At 44.1% G+C, this 21184-nt stretch overlaps 2 protein-coding genes across 2 annotated transcripts in view; both read right to left on the bottom strand.

The window, feature by feature from the left end:
• Window positions 1-12029, bottom strand: part of map3k15 (mitogen-activated protein kinase kinase kinase 15) — a 78028-nt gene extending 65999 nt beyond the window's left edge. The window contains exons 1-5 of the mRNA XM_060899699.1: window positions 11703-12029; window positions 11400-11558; window positions 8472-8862; window positions 5819-5958; window positions 3251-3274 (exon numbers count right to left, since the gene is read on the bottom strand). Coding sequence (XP_060755682.1) covers window positions 3251-3274; window positions 5819-5958; window positions 8472-8772 — 465 coding nt within the window. The 5' untranslated portion in view covers window positions 8773-8862; window positions 11400-11558; window positions 11703-12029. The remainder of the gene's footprint in view (window positions 1-3250; window positions 3275-5818; window positions 5959-8471; window positions 8863-11399; window positions 11559-11702) is intronic.
• An 8491-nt stretch (window positions 12030-20520) lies between these two features.
• sh3kbp1 (SH3-domain kinase binding protein 1) overlaps window positions 20521-21184 on the bottom strand; it is a 105654-nt gene continuing 104990 nt past the window's right edge. The window contains exon 18 of the mRNA XM_060899700.1: window positions 20521-21161. Within this exon, the coding sequence (XP_060755683.1) occupies window positions 21123-21161 (39 nt within the window). The 3' untranslated portion in view covers window positions 20521-21122. The remainder of the gene's footprint in view (window positions 21162-21184) is intronic.

The following is a 21184-nucleotide window of genomic DNA, read 5'->3' on the forward strand; positions in this document are numbered from 1 at the left end:
TTTTTATACCCAGTCATGTTAATGACCTATTGCCAATTGACCTAATGAGTTGCAATTTGGTCCTCCAGCTGTTCCTTTTTTGTACCTTTAACTTTTCCAGCCTCTTATTGCCCCTGTCCCAACTTTTTGGAGATGTGTTGCTGTCATGAAATTTCAACTGAGCCAATATTTGGCATGACATTTCAAAATGTCTCACTTTCGACATTTGATATGTTGTTTATGTTCTGAATACAATATCAGTTTCTGAGATTTGTAAATTATTGCATTCCGTTTTTATTTACAATTTGTACTTTGTCCCAACTTTTTTGGAATCGGGGTTGTACACAGGTGAAACAGGTGATACAGACACAGGTGAGAGAGGTACCGTACATAGGTGAGACAAGTACACAGGTGAGACAGATACACAGGTGAGACAAATACACAGGTGAGACAGGTGATAGAGATACACAGGTGAGACAGATGATACAGACACACAGATGAGACAAGTACAGAAGTGAGACAGATGAAACAGATACACAGGTGAGACAGATACACAGATGAGACAGGTACACAGATGAGACAGGTGAGACAGATACACAGGTAAGACAGATGAGACAAATACACAGGTGAGACAAGAGAGACAGATACACAGGTAAGACAGGTACACAATCACAGGTGATACAGACACACAGGTGAGACAGGTACATAGGTGAGACAAGTACAGAGGTGAGACAGATGAGACAGATACACAGGTGGTACAGATACACAGGTGAGACAAGTGAGACAGATCCACAGGTGAGACAGGTACACAATCACAGGTGATACAGACACACAGGTGAGAGAGGTACATAGGTGAGACAAGTACAGAGGTGAGACAGATACACAGGGGAGACAGGTACACAGGTGAGACAGGTAAACAGGTACACAGGTGAGACAGGTAAGTCTCATTTCAAATTACATTTCCTTTCCCCTCCCTTCCCAAATAAATAAATAAATAAATAAATAAATAAATATCCATCCCTCCATCCATTATCTATTCAGTTTATCCATTAGGGTCGTTGGGAAGCTGGAGCCAATCCCAGCTGACTTCAGGTGAGAGGCGGGGTTCACCCTGGGCAGGTCACAGGGATACGCAGAGACCAACAACCATCACACTCACCCCTCTGGGGGTTTTAGAGCAGCCAGCTCACTGAATGCACGTCTTTGGACTATGGGAGGAAACCGGAGAACCCAGAGGAACCCCACATAGTGACCCTGTCAACTGTGAAGTTTGAATCCAGAACCTTCTCGCTGTGAGGTGACAGTGAACCACTGCACCACCGTTCTGCTCAATAATAATTATATATTATATATACTACAAACATAAAATAAAAAATAAAACAAGTATCACACTACAAATATGAGAATTAAAATAAAAATGAAATACTCCAGAATAAAACTTATTCATGCCAAATATAATATACATATTTAAATAAGTAAATTAATTTACATATAAACATAAAACTACTCATTCATGTTATTCTAGCTTCAGTGGTTACAGTTGTTTCTATGTGAACTATTTTACATCACCTTATATTCTGTTACTTATGTTACGTTATGTCACGTTATGTTCCGTTACATTGTTTTTATAAACAATGTTGTGATAGTTCAGCCTGCATGTGTTACAGAATCACATGCAATTTGTTAATTATTTTCCTACGATATTTTCCATTTTCAACTTTGTATCAGTAATCTGGTGAATGAAGATGTTTGAGAGATTTAAACTTCACTTGTGTCTCAAGGTTGAGTTCTGTACAGAGCACCTGTAACTGTTAGCTAAGAGTGCTATTTAAAGACATGTGCTAATCCACCAAACCTCCAGCCTGAAGCGATCTGCTTGTGTTCCTCATTCACGACAGCGAGGAACGGACACCACGAGCAGCACACTGACCGTCTCAATTTATTTTTAAATCAGATTTATTTGCATAACTGGAGAGTTTTATAAGGAATTAAACAGTGTGTGGTGCTGTTAGAGGAAAATACTGAAAGGGAAAGAGTTACTGTTACACCCTGAAACTGATTATTTTCATATTACAGCATGTCCTGAAGTGTTTTATTCCTCTTACACCACAGCAATTTACCAACCATTTGTATTTAAAGTCCAACACGTCATACTTTTTATCTGTTTATAGTTCCATTTTAATCGAGTTAGTTCCTGTTCTCACTTACGTTATAGCAGCTATAAACACCTGCTCCCTCACCAGCCTCTGTTTATTCTTTCTCAACGTTAATTTAAAAAAAAAAGGGGCTTGTCATGTTATCGAGTACAACAACTCCTCCGTCCTGAAGATGTCTGAAAACTTAAAGTTCCAGCTTCACCTCTGACTGTTACACAGCGCTGACACTGGAGACTCCGTCCAAAGATGATACACAAACATCTCCTTATTTTATATACAAGTTCAACTACGAGTCTCTGAGAATGAGATGAGCTGTTACTATAGAAACCATAACGCATTAGAGCGAGTGCGTTAATATAAACCTATGCTACTATCAGAGCCGCTGTTATAGAGAATTAATCAAAACCTTTTGACCAATCAGAGTCCAGATTTTGTAACCTGTAAACACTATATTACTGAAGACTTTCGTCTGAACTCCATGTACAGATTATGAATAAGTTCTAGGAGGGGAAGAGAAAGCAGATCAGGCTGTGTGAAGTTCACTCAGTCTTCCAGCCTTGGAGATTATTCTCACGTGTTGTCATGCTGCAATAAATAAAGCAAAGCGTACAGGATGTGACAACAAAGCTCCAGAAATAATCACAAACTTCATTTATCCTCAGGACACGAGACATGGCATTAAATCATGGCTCTCATATCACACCATTTCACTACATTTTATGTGAATGTAAATTATATTTGCCCTGAATTAAAACAACAACAACAGTTTAAACATTTACACCGATTGAGATTATTTAAGTATATATTTTGGGATTTAAAGTCATTTTTAAATTCGTTTTGCATTTCAGTGATTCTTAATTTGGAGGCGTTGCTATGCATAATCTCAAATTGTGATATCACTACACAAGAACCATGGCTTTGGACCAGTCTAAAATATTAAAGGATGACAAAGCATGACAGCATGGTACCTGGAAACGTTAGCTAATTTACTAGCAGCTGGCTAACCTGCTAATTAAGTTAGCTAATGTGAATTATTTGGAATGACAAGGGTAAAGATGTAGAAATGGAAGACAAATGAAGCAAATTATGTAAATCCACTACAGGTTAATACTTACTGTGTTTTTCTGTGCCACCATATCCTTCAAAAAAAAAGTAAAAGAAAAAGAGGAAAAATGAGTGAATTACTTATCATACATCATAAATTATAAGTCACAGATTTTTTTTGTGCATCTTCTGATCTCAGGTTCAGTCAAAATGTTCACTAAAACCAGACAGTGAACGAGGCGGTATTATTTTTGTCTACACCATTCTTAAGCACGAGCAGATCCATGATCACAAGCAGAGTGAAACACCTCTGTGAGCTGGAAAGAGCCTTCACGGATCACTGAGATGTCAGGAGCGTGTGGAATGAGCTACAGCGAGACTTTCTAACTCGCAATACAAATCTGAGACGACTCTGTATCCTGACGAAGCGATGATCAAATCAGGAAAACCTCGTCTCAACAAATACTCAGGGTTTAATAAATAATCTGTGTTTAATACAATATTCTGTAGGAAACTGCTCTCATCAATGTAATGACCGTTGAACACAGTGTGGGGCACTAGGGGGGCGCTAATCACTCAAACGGATAACCTTGTCGAAATTTGCATTAGCTATTTGTCTGTGAAGGTTCTCAGTCATTGTAAACCATAGGTGCTGAAGAAAGCAACTGGACTTGCTTAAAATTGTACGCATTCTAGCCAGAGAAGACCGGTGGTTTGAAAGAGGAGTAAAAGAAGCCATCTTCGTCAACCTGGAACGACCATCACTGAACAGAGGAGGTGGTCTGAGACACCACTTATCAGCCACCTACAATGCAGTGGTCTACTTGGCACACTTCCCAGAAAACTGAATACACATCCACACCAAGGCTACATCCACACGACAACGGCAACGAGATTTAAAAAAAAAAATATCGCGTCCACATGGGCAACGGATCAGTAAAATATCAGGTCCATATGGCAACGCAACGCTTGCTGAAAACAATGCAATACACATGCCACACCTCTAGGTGCGCTGTAAGACGGTCCCATCGGAGACACCAGAATAATAGAAGAAGTAAGGACGCATGCGCATAAACTATTATGCGCGAGACTTCATATTAGCCACAGTCAGAAAAATCTGTTCGTAAAATTACGTTATAATGACCAAATATAATGAAAAGTATTTTTCCAGTCTCACCTGTGAAAGGTAATCCCATGTGATCTCGTTTGGACGGCAAACCTGTTGGTACAGTTAAACGCAGCACATCTTTATTCTCCGCTTTGCCCCATCCAATATGGCAGTGAGGATGACGTATGATTCTACGCGGAAGGCGGCGTCTTTAATGGTCCGGAATAAATTGAATGCTACACGTTGATGGATTAATTTGTTCTTCTACGCCCTTTTTGAGGAATGTATTGTAGGACTTAAACCAACATCTGAAGAGGTGAGATCGCTCCTTTTTTTCCCTATTTTTGCTGGCGGGATTGACTCTGCCCTAAGGGCTATTCTCTCTCTCTCTCTCTCTCTCTCTCTCTCTCACTTTGCACCATTACACAATAAATATTCACAGTGAAAATATTTTGTAAGCGCGTTTCATGAACCAAGTTATAGGATTTGTTGACAACTCGCATCGAGTTCGTTACACTTCTACCCGGCGTGAAGCACATGGTTGTGACGTCATCATAAACAAATCTGTTCTACTCATCCAAATGACTTCGCAACGGCGCCATTGCCAGATCTTTCCACTCTGGAACCCGTTCTCAAAAGATTTCGTTTTGGGGCACCCAAAACGCTGGTGCCGTGTGGACGCCAGGCCGAAACGATAAACAATTTTATCAGATTCACCTGAATCTGTTGCCGTGTGGACAGGGCCCAAGACTCAGCTGACTTCAACAACTCACATGATGGCAGAAAGCCGACGACCCACAGATCACCCTAACGACCCTCTAGGCTGCTAACACCGTTCACACCCGACTTCCAGTGACCCTAACACCTACAGGATGGCTGAGAGGGTCAACGACCCATGTGACCTCAACGACTCTCCTTAGGGTTGCTTTTGGTCCACTAGAGGATAAATACCTGGAACTCCGCACTAGTCAGACAGAACTGAAGAAGCCTTTCGGATAAGAGCTGAATCGTCTTCAAGGATTTCAAGCGAGTCCAGGTACCTTCATTAGCACCTACGGTTTGCATTAGCTATTCCTTGACCCCCCCCCCCCCCCCCCCACACACACACACTTAAAGATTAAATATGTATGGAATAAAGCACTTGGAGCATACTGTTATAGGAAAATAATCAATCTTTTCTGATTATTGCACGTCTTGGAAGTGTTTTAATCCCCTTACATCACAGCAATTGTCTTTATATAATAATAATAATAATAATAATACAGAAGAAGAGTAAGGATTTCTTTATTTGTAAAACTAATACTAAAGTGTAACTTTGCCAAAGCTGCAGCAGGTGAACGTTACAGTTTGTGCAGCATTTTATCACAACATGGCAACTTTATTCTCCGAATATTATGATGTTATTCTCGGAATGTTGTGTTTTAATTTTTTTTTAAACAGGTGCCCTAAAATGGCATTGTATTGGGTCTGTGTGTGTGTGTGTGTGTGTGTGTGTGTGTGTGCGCGCGCGCGCGCGCGTGTGTGTGTTCACCTTGAGAGACTGTGCCGTGTCGGGGTCGGTGTCGTGGTACAGGATGACGTTGTTGGCCATGTCGAAACTCTCACGGACCCCCAGATGATAAAAGAGCGACGGCTGCCGGAAAACATCACTCATGTCCACAACTGCAATGTCTGTAAGAACAGTGTGTGTGTGTGTGTGTGTGTGTGTGATGTGAAACAGATACACAACACTATTAGTCCATGGAGTTCTATACGTTTTACACACACACACACACACACACACACACACACACACACACACACACACACACACACACAATTCACACATTAATAAAAGAAATATGACAAGCGCTAAACATTTCTACATCTACTGTCCAATTTCATTTAAGGAGAAACACAAAAGCAGGTGATCTGCTGCAAAGCTTTAAGGCTTTCACTGTGTGTGTGTGTGACTTACATGATGGCACACCCCGTCACACACATCAGCAAAGCATTAATCAGGTGAATACATAATTAACTGTGGGTCTGCAATTAACGTGACAGCAACGTTAACAACATACAGACAACCAGCTTCTTTTTTATAGATGTTTCATTCAATAAATCAAAGATCTCAGGGACAGAAACTCACACTTCCTGTGGCACTGACGCATTTCCCTCAGCAAAAAAAAAGTGCACAAATGGACTAAACTGTTTCCTCTTTAGGTTAATTCAATAATCAGTAACTTACGAAATGAGAAATGTCTCAGTGCTCTTTAAAAATCTGATATTTCTGTTGACAGCGTTGATGTGATGCGAGGGTTTCAGGCAGAATCTCTGACGCCGAACATCACTGTAATCTTCAGGATTTAGTTTAGCTCAGCTTTCAGCAATAAGTATCACAATTTAAAGTGGATATGAGTTGTTAATTCACTACTCAGTACAGAAAGAGAAAATAATTGACATTTTATTTTCCTTTTCTTTATTACACGTTTATTATACAAACGTACGACTGGATCAACTGAAACAGAGGATCTGCTCCTGAATCCGTGATGGTTCATGATTAGAAAACTAGAATCCTTCACCTACAGCCAGTTTATCAGCTCCATCAGTTTTCAGGTTCCACATCTGGACTGTTTCCAGTTACAATTTATTATTTATAAGCAACATCATCATCGATAACTTCATGAATTTTTTTTTTCATCAAGAAGCGGCAAGCTGTCGAGGTTTTGCCTGATATCTAATCTGTCTAATTATTAAGCTGTCTCTGAAGAACTTGATTAGCTGGAAATAAACTTTACACAGATTTATCCTGCATTCAGACAAAATCCAGATCATTATCTCCAGTCCTGGATGAGCTGAATGAAGTGAGTTACTTCTCCCTGGAGAGAGCGCAGCACTGAGCAGTGATTATTAGGAGCCAAGATTTACACACGTGTGTGTTTGTGTGAATCATGGTGAGGGAAAAAAGTGTCCGGTAAAGTGTAAAGGCTTTCGGTTATGCCGCACTGTTTACATGCAGGTGGGGGGAAAAAAAAGACCTCGCTTATTCAAGGCTTTGTGTTTAAAGTGGTGGTTAAATAAATATGGAACACAGAAAGGTCCATAAACACCTCAAACCACTTCTTGTCTTTTTAAAGCACACATGTAAAAGCCATAAGGACACGTTTTTCATGCCGTGTGAAAAATTATTAGTCATTACGGCCAGCGCTCGAAACTAACGGTGTCCCGATGTCCCGGGGACCATAAAAAATGTCATCGGGACACAAAATTATCATATCTGGGACAATCCCGGGACAATGGAAATAGCAACTGAATGAACTTAATGAACACTGTTAGACACGTTATAAAATACTACAGGAATGATGTGGATGATATTGACGGAAGATAGCGTTCAACAGAATAAGTGAGTTTTCTTGGTGTCTTTCTAGTTCAGAAAGTTTAGTCAGTCAGCAGCACAACTAGGCTCGGACCTGGCACTATGCTGATGTTGCTAACATTTGCACCAGGCAGCGAAAGTTCATAAAATGGATAACGGAAAGTTCATAAAAATGGATAACGGTAATGGATAACGGAAAGTTCATAAAAATGGATAACGGTAATGGTGAAAATGATAAGTTGGCCTTATAAGTGCCAACAGATATTCAAGGTATAAGTAGATGAAATGAACATAAAAGGGGTCTTATTTTCAACTAAAGTGTACTGCAGATGTAGGGAGTTGAAACATTTTCTGAATGAGCTAGTTGGCCCCTTTAAATAAACGGGTATCTATTCATACAGTGAGATCGCCAAAGTTTAATAAACTGAAAATGCAATAACTGTAATTTTGAAGTAGATGATGTATAGGACATGTGTCGCTTGTGTCTTGTGACTTATTGTAAAAATGATATAAAGGGTTCAAAATCGCATATAGTTACAAATATAATAGTAACTTCATATGATAATATTAACCACTGGTTATTTCAGAGAGGAAAAAAATGGGGACACTATTGCTTCCATTCGGGACAATACAACACAGAATTCGGGACCACTGGGGGACACAAAGAAAAAAAGTTAATTTTGAGCCCTGATTACGGCGCTTGTGATGGACGGCTATCCATTTAATGTGCCAAAAGAACCTCAATGGTGGATCATTTATACCTCATCTAACAATGAAAAGCATCCGCTTGTGGCACTTGTCTTGTGTAAGATGCATTATTGAGGCTCACCTGCGTCGTAGAAGGTGTCCAGCACCGATGTCTCACCGAAGTCCAGCCTGCCGAATGTGACGGTGGTGAGGATAGCACTCTCGGCGTCGCATGCTCGCTGCAGGCAATGTAACGCTCCTGACTCGGGGCTGTTCACTGCCACTGCTTTTAGTCCATCATTCAGCACATACACTGCACGCAGGCTGCGCTGTTTGGACACCAGACTTGGACTTGGGACGTTCGACCTGTCCGTCACCATCACCGCCATGCTGGCTGCATGATCTCCACCCACCTCCACTGTCGCCTGGCTGAAGACTTCCATCACAGTTCAAGAAGTGTGTGTGTGTGTGTGTGTGTGTGTGTGTGTGTGTGTGTGTGTGTGTGTCAGGGTGTGTGTGTTTTTCCTGGTTCTCTATAAAATAAAGCAAATGCAAAACAGGTTACAGTACAGCAATAAAATGTATTCTTTCCACTATGCAAGAATAAAAACACATTTAACCGTTCTTCTTGCATGAATTTTAATGTCTTGAAGTTTTTTATTAATTAAAATTGCACTGGTTTGAATAAAACACTAAAAAAGAGGATAAAACATTATGACCAAAATTATAGAAAATATCATTTTTCAACAAACCCGTTTTTTAAAGCAGTACTCTGGATGTATAAAACGGGCAGTTTTGGAAAGGTCACATGACGCAGCTGATTTCAGAGTTAAAACAAAATGAAAAACTACGGTAGTTTCTGAAAAGTCAAGGGGTTCAAGGTGTTCATCTGGAACTATTTTTTTCTTATCAATTTGAGGTCATACTTCTCAGATGATTCTTCATCATCATCATCTTCATCATTCACAAAAGTTTACAATCTTCAAGTTTATTAATGTTTTCAGTATTTTGATTAGTTTGGATTTGAAGTGACTCTTTATCCATAAAAATTCCAAACTATACCTCATGGGCATGAAATAGTCACCTGATCTTCTGGCACAGGGTTAAGCAGAAGTTCAGTTGTGACACAGATAATATTACTTCAGCACTCCAGCTTTCATTTCTTCTCGTGTTGTGTTAAAGACACGGAGTGAAGATGAGTCAGACTTAAGGAGGAGAACTTCCTTCATTTCTGTTTGAATGATTCCATGTCATTTTTATAAAGAGTTCATGTGGAATATTTTAACAAACCGTCCACATTCTGAAGCGTCAATTTTTATGATATTCAAATAAGCACATATTTAATGATGCACTGCTTAATTTGCATATTTTTTTAAATGAAAGCTGTTCTGATGGAGACTTTGGACAGGTTAGTTTCCATTCCGACATCCGCAGTCTGAAGTACACAATGTGTTCGTGAGAGAGATTTCTGGTTGATAATCACCTGAAATGCCTTCTAACAAGCGCATATTTGATGAGCATAATAATACATTTTTCAGGGGCCGATCCAGAAAAATGGGGGGGGGGGGGGATCAACCTAATAAGGCCAGGGGTCCAAGGCCTGGCAGAGGCCCCCAGAAGCTCTGCAGTTTTTAAATACCTTAATCTTTTAAAGAAAATTACCATATCAAAAATGTTTTAAAAGTAGGAACTTTCAAAATCATTTTATTAGTCACTGAAAATGATATTGTCAGAGTTGCAGGTATGTGTGTAGAACATAATTACAACTGATATACGGTAATATTTATTAAAGTTGCATTGTCACATGACAGTACAGTGTAGTACACTGACCACAAAACACCTTATATCAATACATTATTACTATTTTAGCCACTGCAATCTGAGCTCCTGTTCAGGACAGTCAATGTACATATAAGACCATGAATATACCCAGGTAAACTGAGGGAATGGAAGTGGCCCCTTAAGACAGAGCTTAATACCGAGATAAACAAAGACTGCAGGAGTTGCATTGTCTATAATACAAAGTCAGTAACTGCAATCCGAGTTCCTGAGTCTAATAAACTGAGAGAACGATTCAATGATTGTGTGAGTTGCATGTGAACAAGTCCTATAATAATGTCTTAGTTCCCAAGACTCAAGGGATTTCAAGCAGATTTTCTTCAGAGCCGTTGCAAAAATCAACATCTCTCACAGACCAATCCAGCCGCTGTCGTAAAAATCAAAGTGAGGCTCACCCCAAAACGGCACGTGTCCCATGTACATATACCGAGTATAGTGAGTATAGAGATCCCCTATTAATGAATACAAGCAGAAGCCGGACAGCCGACACGTGTGTATGCAGTAAGCCAGCTGCAGCATCTTATCATTTTGGCTTATGAACAAGCACGTTAACGATAACATAAACATAAAAGGATGGCGCACACCCTTTACATGTAGTCTACAGTGCAGTCCAGGAATACAGTATGTTATGATGACAGGGCGGCACGGTGGTGTAGTGGTTAGCGCTGTTGCCTCACAGAAAGAAGGTCCGGGTTCGAGCCCCGTGGCCGGCGAGGGCCTTTCTGTGTGGAGTTTGCATGTTCTCCCCGTGTCCGCGTGGGTTTCCTCCGGGTGCTCCGGTTTCCCCCACAGTCCAAAGACATGCAGGTTAGGTTAACTGGTGACTCTAAATTGACCGTAGGTGTGAATGTGAGTGTGAATGGTTGTCTGTGTCTATGTGTCAGCCCTGTGATGACCTGGCAACTTGTCCAGGGTGTACCCCGCCTTTCGCCCGTAGTCAGCTGGGATAGGCTCCAGCTTGCCTGCAACCCTGTAGAACAGGATAAAGCGGGTAGAGATAATGAGATGAGATGATGTTGATGCACGAAGTTTTCACTGTATTCGTGTCATGAGTGAAAGAACCTACTATTAAATATAAATTTGTGCCCCCCCCAATCCGCCCCAGTTTTCATATGAAACCTGTAACGCAGAATATCCTTCTGCTGTTGCACTCATATTGAACATGAGTTTTTGGGAAGTAAATCTCTCTCCCTCTCTCTCTCTCTCTCTGTGTGTGTGTGTGTGTGTTTACCTGTGGGCCGAAGGAAGCCGGGTGCGCGCGCTCGTGTCACCGCAGCAGAGCCCCCTCGTTCCTGTTGATTAGATCAGATCTCGTCCCTGATCGCTGGAGTGTATCTGATCCGATCTTCTGGCTCCTGTGGCCCTGCAGTACACTTACACACGACACACACTATTGTGCAATTGGTAGGAAGTGTGCTGTAACTCTCTGCCACACACTCGTGTGAGCACGCACACACGCCCAACCCCCCCCCAAGAAGATTTAAAAGAAAAGTTAGTAATGCATGATGTAAAGTGTCCTGAAAGCCGGACCTACCTGTTCCTGTGGATCCGTTTGGTTTGCACGCAAATATTCGAGTGAAATTTCTCTTCTCTTCGTGTAAAAGTCCAGCAGCTAAATATAAAGCGCAAGTCTGGCCAGGCGCTCAGGCATAAAGTTTATTTCTGTCTCATCATCAACCTGAAACTTCTCCCAACATTCTAGAGAGCGCAGAGATGAGCTTTCCGAGGTGCAAACACTGCGACTCAACACCACCGGGCTCTACAGGTACATTAAAACACGAGAGAGAGAGAGAGAGAGAGAATGAGAGAGATCTCCTGATCCTTATCTGATCCTTATGCTGATGTCTGGTGTTCCACAGAACCCTGAAAGTAGGAGGTTGGTTTCTGTCGGCTGTGTAAACAACAGGACTCCTCCTGTTGTCTACACAGCCGACAGAAACCAACCTCCTACTTTCAGGGTTCTGTGGAACACCAGACATCAGCATTAGGTAAGTAATAAAACACTCTGTGTGTGTGTCTGAGAGAGAGAGAGAGAGAGACTGTTATTAATACCACAACAATTGTTCAATGTTTTTTGTCCGCTTACATTTAATGCTGCTGAGATTCTGCAGAACAACTTCTCACTGACATTATAGCAGCTATAAACAGTCGCTCCCTCACCAGTCTCTCTTTATTCTCTCTGCTAAAGTTTAAAAGATAAACTAGATAGAACTCGTCGATGGGGATGCCTCCGCCTGGTAGACTACATGCCTTATTAAGTTGTGATTTGAGGATGGACATTTGACCTCACAGTAATCTTGACCTGTGACCTTTTAACCTCAAAATCTAATCAGTTCATGTTTGACCCAAAGTGCACAAATGGTGAAAGTTTGGTGAAATTCCTTTCATTTGCCTTGGAGATATTGTGTTCACAAGGTTTTCGGACAAACACTTGACCTCACAGTGACCTTGACCTTAGACCTTTTGATCTCAAAATCTAATCAGTTTATCTTTGTCCCAAAGCGCACAAATGGTGAAAGTTTGGTGAAATTCCTTTCATTTGCCTTGGAGATATTGTGTTCACAAGGTTTTCGGACAAACACTTGACCTCATAGTGACCTTGACCTTAGACCTTTTGATCTCAAAATCTAATCAGTTTATCTTTGTCCCAAAGCGCACAAATGGTGAAAGTTTGGTGAAATTCCTTTCATTTGCCTTGGAGATATTGTGTTCACAAGGTTTTCGGACAGACATTTGACCTCACAGTGACCTTGACCTTAGACCTTTTGATCTCAAAATCTAATCAGTTCATGTTTGTCCCCAAATGCACAAATGGTGAAAGTTTGGTGAAATTCTTTTGAGATATCGTGTTCACAAGGTTATGGGATGGACGCATGCACGGACGGACGCATGCACGGACGGACAACCTGAAAACATAATGCCTCCTGCACCATAAGGTGGCGGAGGCATAAAAAAACAACACCATAAAACTCAGCTTGTCATGCTACTGTGAAACCGTAAACTCCTTTGTCCTGAAGGTGTCAGAACACTGAGTTGCAGCTTCACCTCTGACTTTTACAAAGCGCTGACACTGGAGACTCCTTCCGCAAATAAGGAGTTACATAAACGATTCCTGTTAGGGTTTTGCTGGGATTCGAACCTGGTTCGTTGGTGTGATGATCCAGCAAACCCCCACTAGGCCACCAGGGGAATGACTCAAATGCAGAGGCGTGAGGCGGAAGTAGAAAAAGTAACAAAAGGTTTATTTATACTATGTACACTATATACAATCCAGGGCAAAACAAAAAAACAAAAACAAAGAGTATAATTCAAAAAGAAAAAGGCAAAAATGCAAAAGCTCAGAAGATCCACAAAACACAGTACAAAGGAAACTGGAGATAAACATAACAGCACAAAGACTCCGTGACAAGAGGACTGAACTCAGGGGTATAAATACACAAACTAATTAAGGACACAGGTGAAGATAATTAGGACTAACAGGCAATTAACAAAAACACAAAACACAGGAACAGTGGCGGCCTCTAGAGGCCAAAATAAACAAGACACGAAAAGGAAATAACAGCGGCCTCTAGAGGCCAAAACAGTCCAAGTCCTAACAGGACACCCCCCTCTAGGAGCGTCTCCTGACGTTCCCAGGGCGATCCGGATGGGCCGAATGGAAGTCCCGACACAGTTCTTTATCTAGGACATCCCGAGCAGGAACCCAGCAGCGCTCCTCAGGACCATAGCCCTCCCAGTCCACCAGATATTGCAACCCGCCGCGGACCCGGCGGGAGTCAAGCAGGCGATGCACAGTGAACACAGTCTGCCCCTGGAAGATGCGGGGGGGTGGGGGGTTCCTAGGGGCAGGGGCATACGTAGACGTCAGTACAGGCCGCAACAGGGAAACATGGAAAGTGGGGTTGATCCTCAGAGTCCGGGGCAACTGGAGCCGGTAGGAGACAGGGTTCACCCTGCGCACCACCTTGAAGGGGCCAATGTAGCGAGGAGCAAGCTTGCGGTTCTCCACCCGCAGCGGAAGGTCCTTAGTGGACAGCCAAACCCGCTGCCCAGGGCGGAAAGTGTGAGCAGGTCTTCTGTGGCGGTTGGCCTGAGTCTGGTTGGTTCTGGAGGTCTGTATGAGGGTCTTCCTGACCTTGCTCCAGGTCTTGCGACACCGTCTCACATATTGGTTGACCGAGGGCACCCCCGCGTCCTCCTCCTGGTCCGGGAACAGAGGTGGCTGGAACCCGAATTGGCACTGGAATGGCGACAGCTTGGTGGCCGATGACTGCAGGGTGTTGTGGGCGTACTCTGCCCATGGCAGCCAGGTGCTCCACGATGTCGGGTTATCCATAGCCAGGCCTCGCAGGGTGGTTTCCAGGTCCTGGTTGAGCCTCTCCGTCTGACCATTGGACTGTGGGTGAAACCCAGAGGAGAGGCTGGCAGTGGCTCCGATGACCTTGCAGAACCCGTGCCACACTCGGGAGGAGAACTGGGGCCCTCGGTCTGAGACGATGTCCTGTGGAAGACCAAAGACTCGGAAGACATGATTAAATACAAGTTTCGCTGTTTCAAGAGCAGAGGGGAGTTTGCACAGAGGTATGAAGCGGCAGGCCTTGGAGAATCTGTCAACAATGACCAAAATGACCATGTTACCTTGTGACTCAGGGAGACCCGTGATGAAGTCGACTGCCACGTGGGACCAGGGACGCCGGGGAATGGTCAGAGGATGCAGGAGACCCTGGGGACGCTGTCGTGGGTTCTTGGTTCTGGTGCAAACCTCACAGGACAGGACAAATGACCTTACTTCCTGCTCCATGTTAGGCCACCAGAAGCGTCTTTTCAGGAAGTCCAGGGTCCTCCGAGCTCCCGGGTGGGCGGTGAGAGGGGAAGAGTGACCCCACTGGAGAACCTTGGCCCGGGCTTGATGTGGGACGTACAAGAGGCCCGGTGGCCCCGTCCCAGGACCGGGGTCCTGGCGTTGGGCTCGTCGAACAGCCTCCTCAATACCCCAGCGGACAGGGGCCACAATCCGGGACACCGGGATAATAGGCCCGACTTCATTCTCCCTGTTAGTGGCAGAGAACAGCCTGGACAGTGCGTCAGGTTTGGTGTTCTTGGAGCCGGGACGGTACGAGAGGGTGAAGTCAAACCGACTGAAAAACAGGGCCCACCTAGCCTGTCGAGGGTTCAGTCTCTTGGCTTGCTGGAGGTACTCCAGGTTCTTGTGGTCAGTCCAAACCAGGAATGGATGTTGCGCTCCCTCCAGCCAGTGCCTCCACTCCTCAAGGGCCAGTTTGACCGCTAACAGTTCTCGATCCCCCACATCGTACCGGGACTCCGCAGGACTCAGGCGGTGGGAGAAGTAAGCGCAGGGGTGCAGCTTTCCTTCCGAACGTTGAGAGAGTACCGCGCCGACACCACTGTCCGAGGCGTCCACCTCCACGATGAATGGTTGGGAGGTGTCCGGGAGGACCAGAATGGGTGCCGTGCAGAAGCGGGCCTTGAGGTCTTTGAACGCCTTTTCTGCCTGAGGAGACCAGCCATAAGATCCACCTGTCCCTTTGGTGAGGTCTGACATGGGTGCTGCCACAGAACTGAAGTTCCTGATGAACTTGCGGTAGAAGTTAGCGAATCCTAAGAACCGCTGAACCTCCTTAACGGACTTGGGAGTAGACCAGTCCCGGACAGCCAGGGTCTTGGCAGGGTCCATTTGGAGTTGGCCTGTCCGTACAATAAATCCCAGAAAGGAGACCTCGGGAACATGAAATTCGCATTTCTGGGCCTTGGCGAACAGATTGTTCTGTAGCAGCCTCTGGAGAACCTGGCGGACATGGTGGCGGTGCTCCTGCATGGTCTTGGAAAAGATAAGGATGTCATCGAGGTAGACAAAGACGTACAGGTTAATCATGTCCCTTAAGACGTCGTTGATTAGGGCCTGAAAAACAGCTGGTGCGTTGGTGAGTCCGAAGGGCATCACCTGGTATTCGTAGTGCCCAGACGGGGTGTTAAAGGCAGTCTTCCACTCGTCTCCCTGTCGGATACGGATGAGGTGGTATGCGTTCCGTAGGTCCAACTTGGTGAAGACGGTGGCGCCTTGGAGCAGGTCGAAAGCAGTGGACATCAGCGGAAGGGGATATTGGTTGCGCACAGTGATCTTGTTCAGGCCCCTGTAGTCAATACATGGTCGAAGCCCCCCATCCTTCTTGCCGACAAAGAAGAAGCCGGCACCAGCAGGTGAGGTGGAGGGTCGAATGAACCCAGAGACCAGGGCGTCTTTGAGGTATTCCTCCATAGCCTTGCGTTCTGGCTGAGAGAGGGAAAACAGTCTGCCACGAGGAGGGGTAGTCCCAGGGAGCAAGTCGATGGCACAGTCGTAGGCCCGGTGCGGAGGAAGAACGGCGGCCCTGCTCTTGCTGAATACCTCCTTGAGATCCCAGTACTCTGTGGGAACTTGAGATAACTCGGTGAGATCAGGGGGCTCGGCAGGAGACACAGGAGAGCTAGAGAGCAGACAAGAGGCATGGCATGCAGGGCCCCATTCCACAACCTGGCTAGTTACCCAGTCTATGCGAGGGTTGTGGCGAGTAAGCCAAGGAAGGCCTAGAATAACTGGGAACTCAGGTGAAGGAATCAGGTGCAGGGATATTTCTTCCTTGTGACCTTGAGACTGGAGGAAGACTGGAGAAGTAACTTGGGTGACTCTTCCATCACCTAATGCTTGGCCATCGAGGGCAGACACAGACAGTGGGACTTCAAGAGGTGCAGTAGGTATATTGATGCTTTGGGCGAAGTGAATATCCATAAAGTTCCCAGCCGCCCCTGAGTCTATCAAAGCTTGACAAGAGTGGACAGACTCACCCCAGGAGATGGAGACCGGGATGTAGATTCCTTGGCCAGGGAGTCCGGGAGAGAGGGTAGGCCCCGTCACAACCCTCCCTCGGCTGGACGGGGCGGTCCTTTTCCCAAGAGTTCGGGACATGATGCTCGGAAGTGACCAGGCTTGCCACAGTAGATGCAGCACTTGTCCCTCCTTCTGCGCTCCCTCTCAGATGCGGAGAGGCGAGTACGACCCACTTGCATGGGTTCTGGACAGTCACTGAAGGAGGTAGACGGTCTCCAGGTAGAGGTAGGGAGGCTGGGGGGGCTCAAGGCTTGGTGGCGTTCTCTCATCCTGTTGTCCAGACGAATAGCATGTGAGATGAGGGTTTCGAGGTCACTTGGGCATCCAATAGAGGCCAGACCGTCCTTGATGGGGTCAGACAGACCATGGTGGAAGGCTGACACCAGGGCAGTCTCGTTCCATCCACTTACTGCTGCGAGTGTTCGGAACGAGATGGCGTAATCTGCGACGCTTCCTCCTTGCCGGATGGACATGAGCTTTCGGGCTGCGTCGGTACTGATGTCTGCCTGATCGAAGACCAGAAGCATCTCTTCAGAAAACAGCTGGAAATCAAAGCACTCAGGTCCCTGTCTTTGCCAGATAGCAGTAGCCCAGGCTCGCACCTTACCAGCTAATAAGGTGATCACAAAGGCAATCTTGCGGCGATCCGTAGTGTAGGTGGTAGGCTGAAGCTCAAAGGTGAGTTGACACTGGGTAAGGAACTCTCGGCACTCACTGTGCTTGCCGTCATACCTCTGTGGTGCAGGAAGGCTTGGTTCGCGAGGTGAAGAAGGCAGCATGGCAGGAGGCACTGGAGCAGGAGTGGGAGCTGGATCAGGAGCAGGAACTGGAGCTGCAGGCAGAGATGTCAGCTGTGCCAGGGTTTTCCCAATTTGCTGAAGCAGTTCCTCGTGGCGAGCAAGGGCCTCACGTTGGCTGGTGAGCGTACGTCCATGAGCGTCCATGGTCGCTCCGAAGCGTGTCAAAGCTGCCATAATTCCCTGAAGGTTGGCCGGGTAGACAGTTGAAGCAGCCTCTGCTGAGTCGGTCATGACGGAGTCTTTCTGTTAGGGTTTTGCTGGGATTCGAACCTGGTTCGTTGGTGTGATGATCCAGCAAACCCCCACTAGGCCACCAGGGGAATGACTCAAATGCAGAGGCGTGAGGCGGAAGTAGAAAAAGTAACAAAAGGTTTATTTACAAAAGGTACACTATATACAATCCAGGGCAAAACAAAAAAACAAAAACAAAGAGTATAATTCAAAAAGAAAAAGGCAAAAATGCAAAAGCTCAGAAGATTCACAAAACACAGTACAAAGGAAACTGGAGATAAACATAACAGCACAAAGACTCCGTGACAAGAGGACTGAACTCAGGGGTATAAATACACAAACTAATTAAGGACACAGGTGAAGATAATTAGGACTAACAGGCAATTAACAAAAACACAAAACACAGGAACAGTGGCGGCCTCTAGAGGCCAAAATAAACAAGACACGAAAAGGAAATAACAGCGGCCTCTAGAGGCCAAAACAGTCCAAGTCCTAACAATTCCTTACAGAAAACTTCACCAGAACAACGATTTTTACAAATCAGGCCCTGTGACTGAGCCGTTACCATAGAAATGATAACGTATTGAACGAGTGCATTATTATAAACCTGCACTACTGTCAGAGCTGCTGTAATAGAGAATTAATCAACACCTTCTGACCAGTCAGAGTCCAGAACTCAGCAGCACTTCAGTGTAATATCTATTAAAGCCATGCAGACACTTACACAGGGACTTTTTAAGTTTCTTTACATTTTCAGGTTTATGCATGTGAGCTAAAGATGCAGATTCAAGATGTTTATTTGTCATATACACAATAAGAGACACAGCGGTTTATTATTGGGTAATGAAATTCTTATTTTGCAACTACCCGACCAAACTATGCTTAGTAATATAAAAAGATATATATATATAAAATATGAAATACAAAATATAAAGTGCATATGCAATGCAAAATATAAAATAGAATGAAAATAAACAAAAATAAACATAATTTAAAAAATCAGTCAAACAATATGCAAACATAGAGGTAGATATACTGTGCAATGTGCAAAGTCTTGTGCAAAATTGCAAATATAGAGGTAGATGGTGATTATAATCCGTGGTTCAAAAGCCTGATGGAAATATAGAGGTAGATGGTGATTATAATCCGTTGCAAGGGCGTCTCTTGTACACAGCCCTCTTCAAGTCACCTCACAGATTTTCAATTGGATTTAGGTCTGGGCTCTGGCTGGGCCATTCCAAAACTTGAATTTTCTTGGTTTGATAGCCACTCCCCCCAGTGAAGCTGCAGATCTTTGGGAGCAGTGTTTTGGGTCGTTGTCCTGTTGTAGGATGAACCTGACTCCAGTTAAAGGCTGTCCACAGGGTATGGCATGGCGAGTTACAAAAAGGAGTGAGAATCTTCCTTGTTAAATACTACCATGTCCCTGTACAAATCTCCCACGTTACCAGCACCAAAGCATCCCAGGCCATCACATTTCTTCCACCAGGAGCATCAAACACTCCTCCAGCATCTTTTCATAGATGTTCTTCTCTGTGATCCAAACACCTCCAACTTGGGTTCATCTGTCCAGAAGACCTTATTTTAAATTTAAATCTAAATCCCTCTCTCTAGTGTCTGTGTTCTTTTGCCCATTTGAAACTTTTCCTTTTATTTGCCTGTTGCAGATTTGGCTTTATCTTTGAAGATCCGCCCAGATAGCCAGCAGCATCCTGGAGTCATGTCTTCACTGCTGGAGGTTAGGTTTGTGTGTTCATGGGTTATATTTAATAAAGCTGATAGCTGAGGATGTGCGAAGTAACTGTTTGTCAAACTACAGACTCTGACGCATTTCTCCTCCAGCGCAGTTGTGCCCCGGAGCCTCGCTCTTCTCTCCCTCTGCTGGTTACAGGCAGTTTGTGGTGTTCTGTGAATGTAGAACATGCCTCTGTACGATATCTCCAGTTTCGTGGCAGTTTCTCATACAGCTTAGTCTCCATTTCTTAAAACAACAACAGACTGATGAGGTTCTAAAGGTTCTGGACATTCTAAGACAGATAGATTTGTCTGTCTATGTGTCTGTCTGTCTGTCTGTCTATCCATCTGTCTGTATGTCTATATATCTGACAGACAGATATATAGACATACAGACATACCAACATAAAGAGACAGACAGACATAGACAAGCAGACAGTAAACACATTAAATAGACATAGATAGCAGACAGACATAGACATATAGACAGACAGACACAGTTGGATAGACATAGCAGACAGACAGATATAGAGGTGTAGAAGCATTTACCGTAGGGACAGTTAGCCAGTCAGAACGGGATAGACAGATAGAGATTAATAGTTAAACAAAAATAGAAACAGACAGACAGACAAAGAGAAAGACAGAACAAACAGACAGACAGGTAGAGACAGACAGACAGATGAATGAAACCTGAGGCACAGTTTATTTTGGAATATTCTTTTTTAATAAAATTTGCACACATAAATGCATTTTCCGTACATTAAAATATAAAAGTTTATATAAGACTTTCTCAAAAGAAGAAACAGCATCAAGAAAACAAAATGTGCATGTTCTCCTTATCGCTGACAAAAGACTGAAAGAAAAGACACAATTTTATGAAAAATAAAGGCCTCAGCATCAGCATGGGTGAGAGGAGAGCGACAGCCGCACGGGTAACGGTGAGAAAAATAAAAATAAAGGCCACGAAGGTAAAGGCAAAGAAAAGAACTCAAAGTGAACCGTACTGAAGGTAAATGCAGCGGGTTCTCCTTCATGTCGCTTAAAGAGTCGAGTCACTCTATGGAACGCAGTACCAGGAGAAGATGGGTTCCTCCTCAACACGATGGCGCTACAGAGTGCCACATCACCCTTTAAAAAAATAATCAAATAAAAATAATCTGGAAGTGAGGGAAGCCTTCGTTTGTTTTCTCTATGCTGTTGTTCTCGCGTGGTTTTTGTTCTTTTTCTCTTTTGGCACAAATCCATCTGCCAGGCGTTCGGGGTTTCCGCCTTCCAACCTCAACCACTTCACCATCACGTGCATTCATTTGGACAGAACCTTCTTTATGTTCTCAACATCCATCTGAAACACACAGAGAGCAGGAA

This window comes from Neoarius graeffei, chromosome 19 (assembly GCF_027579695.1).
Source record: "Neoarius graeffei isolate fNeoGra1 chromosome 19, fNeoGra1.pri, whole genome shotgun sequence".
Lineage (NCBI taxonomy): Eukaryota > Metazoa > Chordata > Actinopteri > Siluriformes > Ariidae > Neoarius > Neoarius graeffei.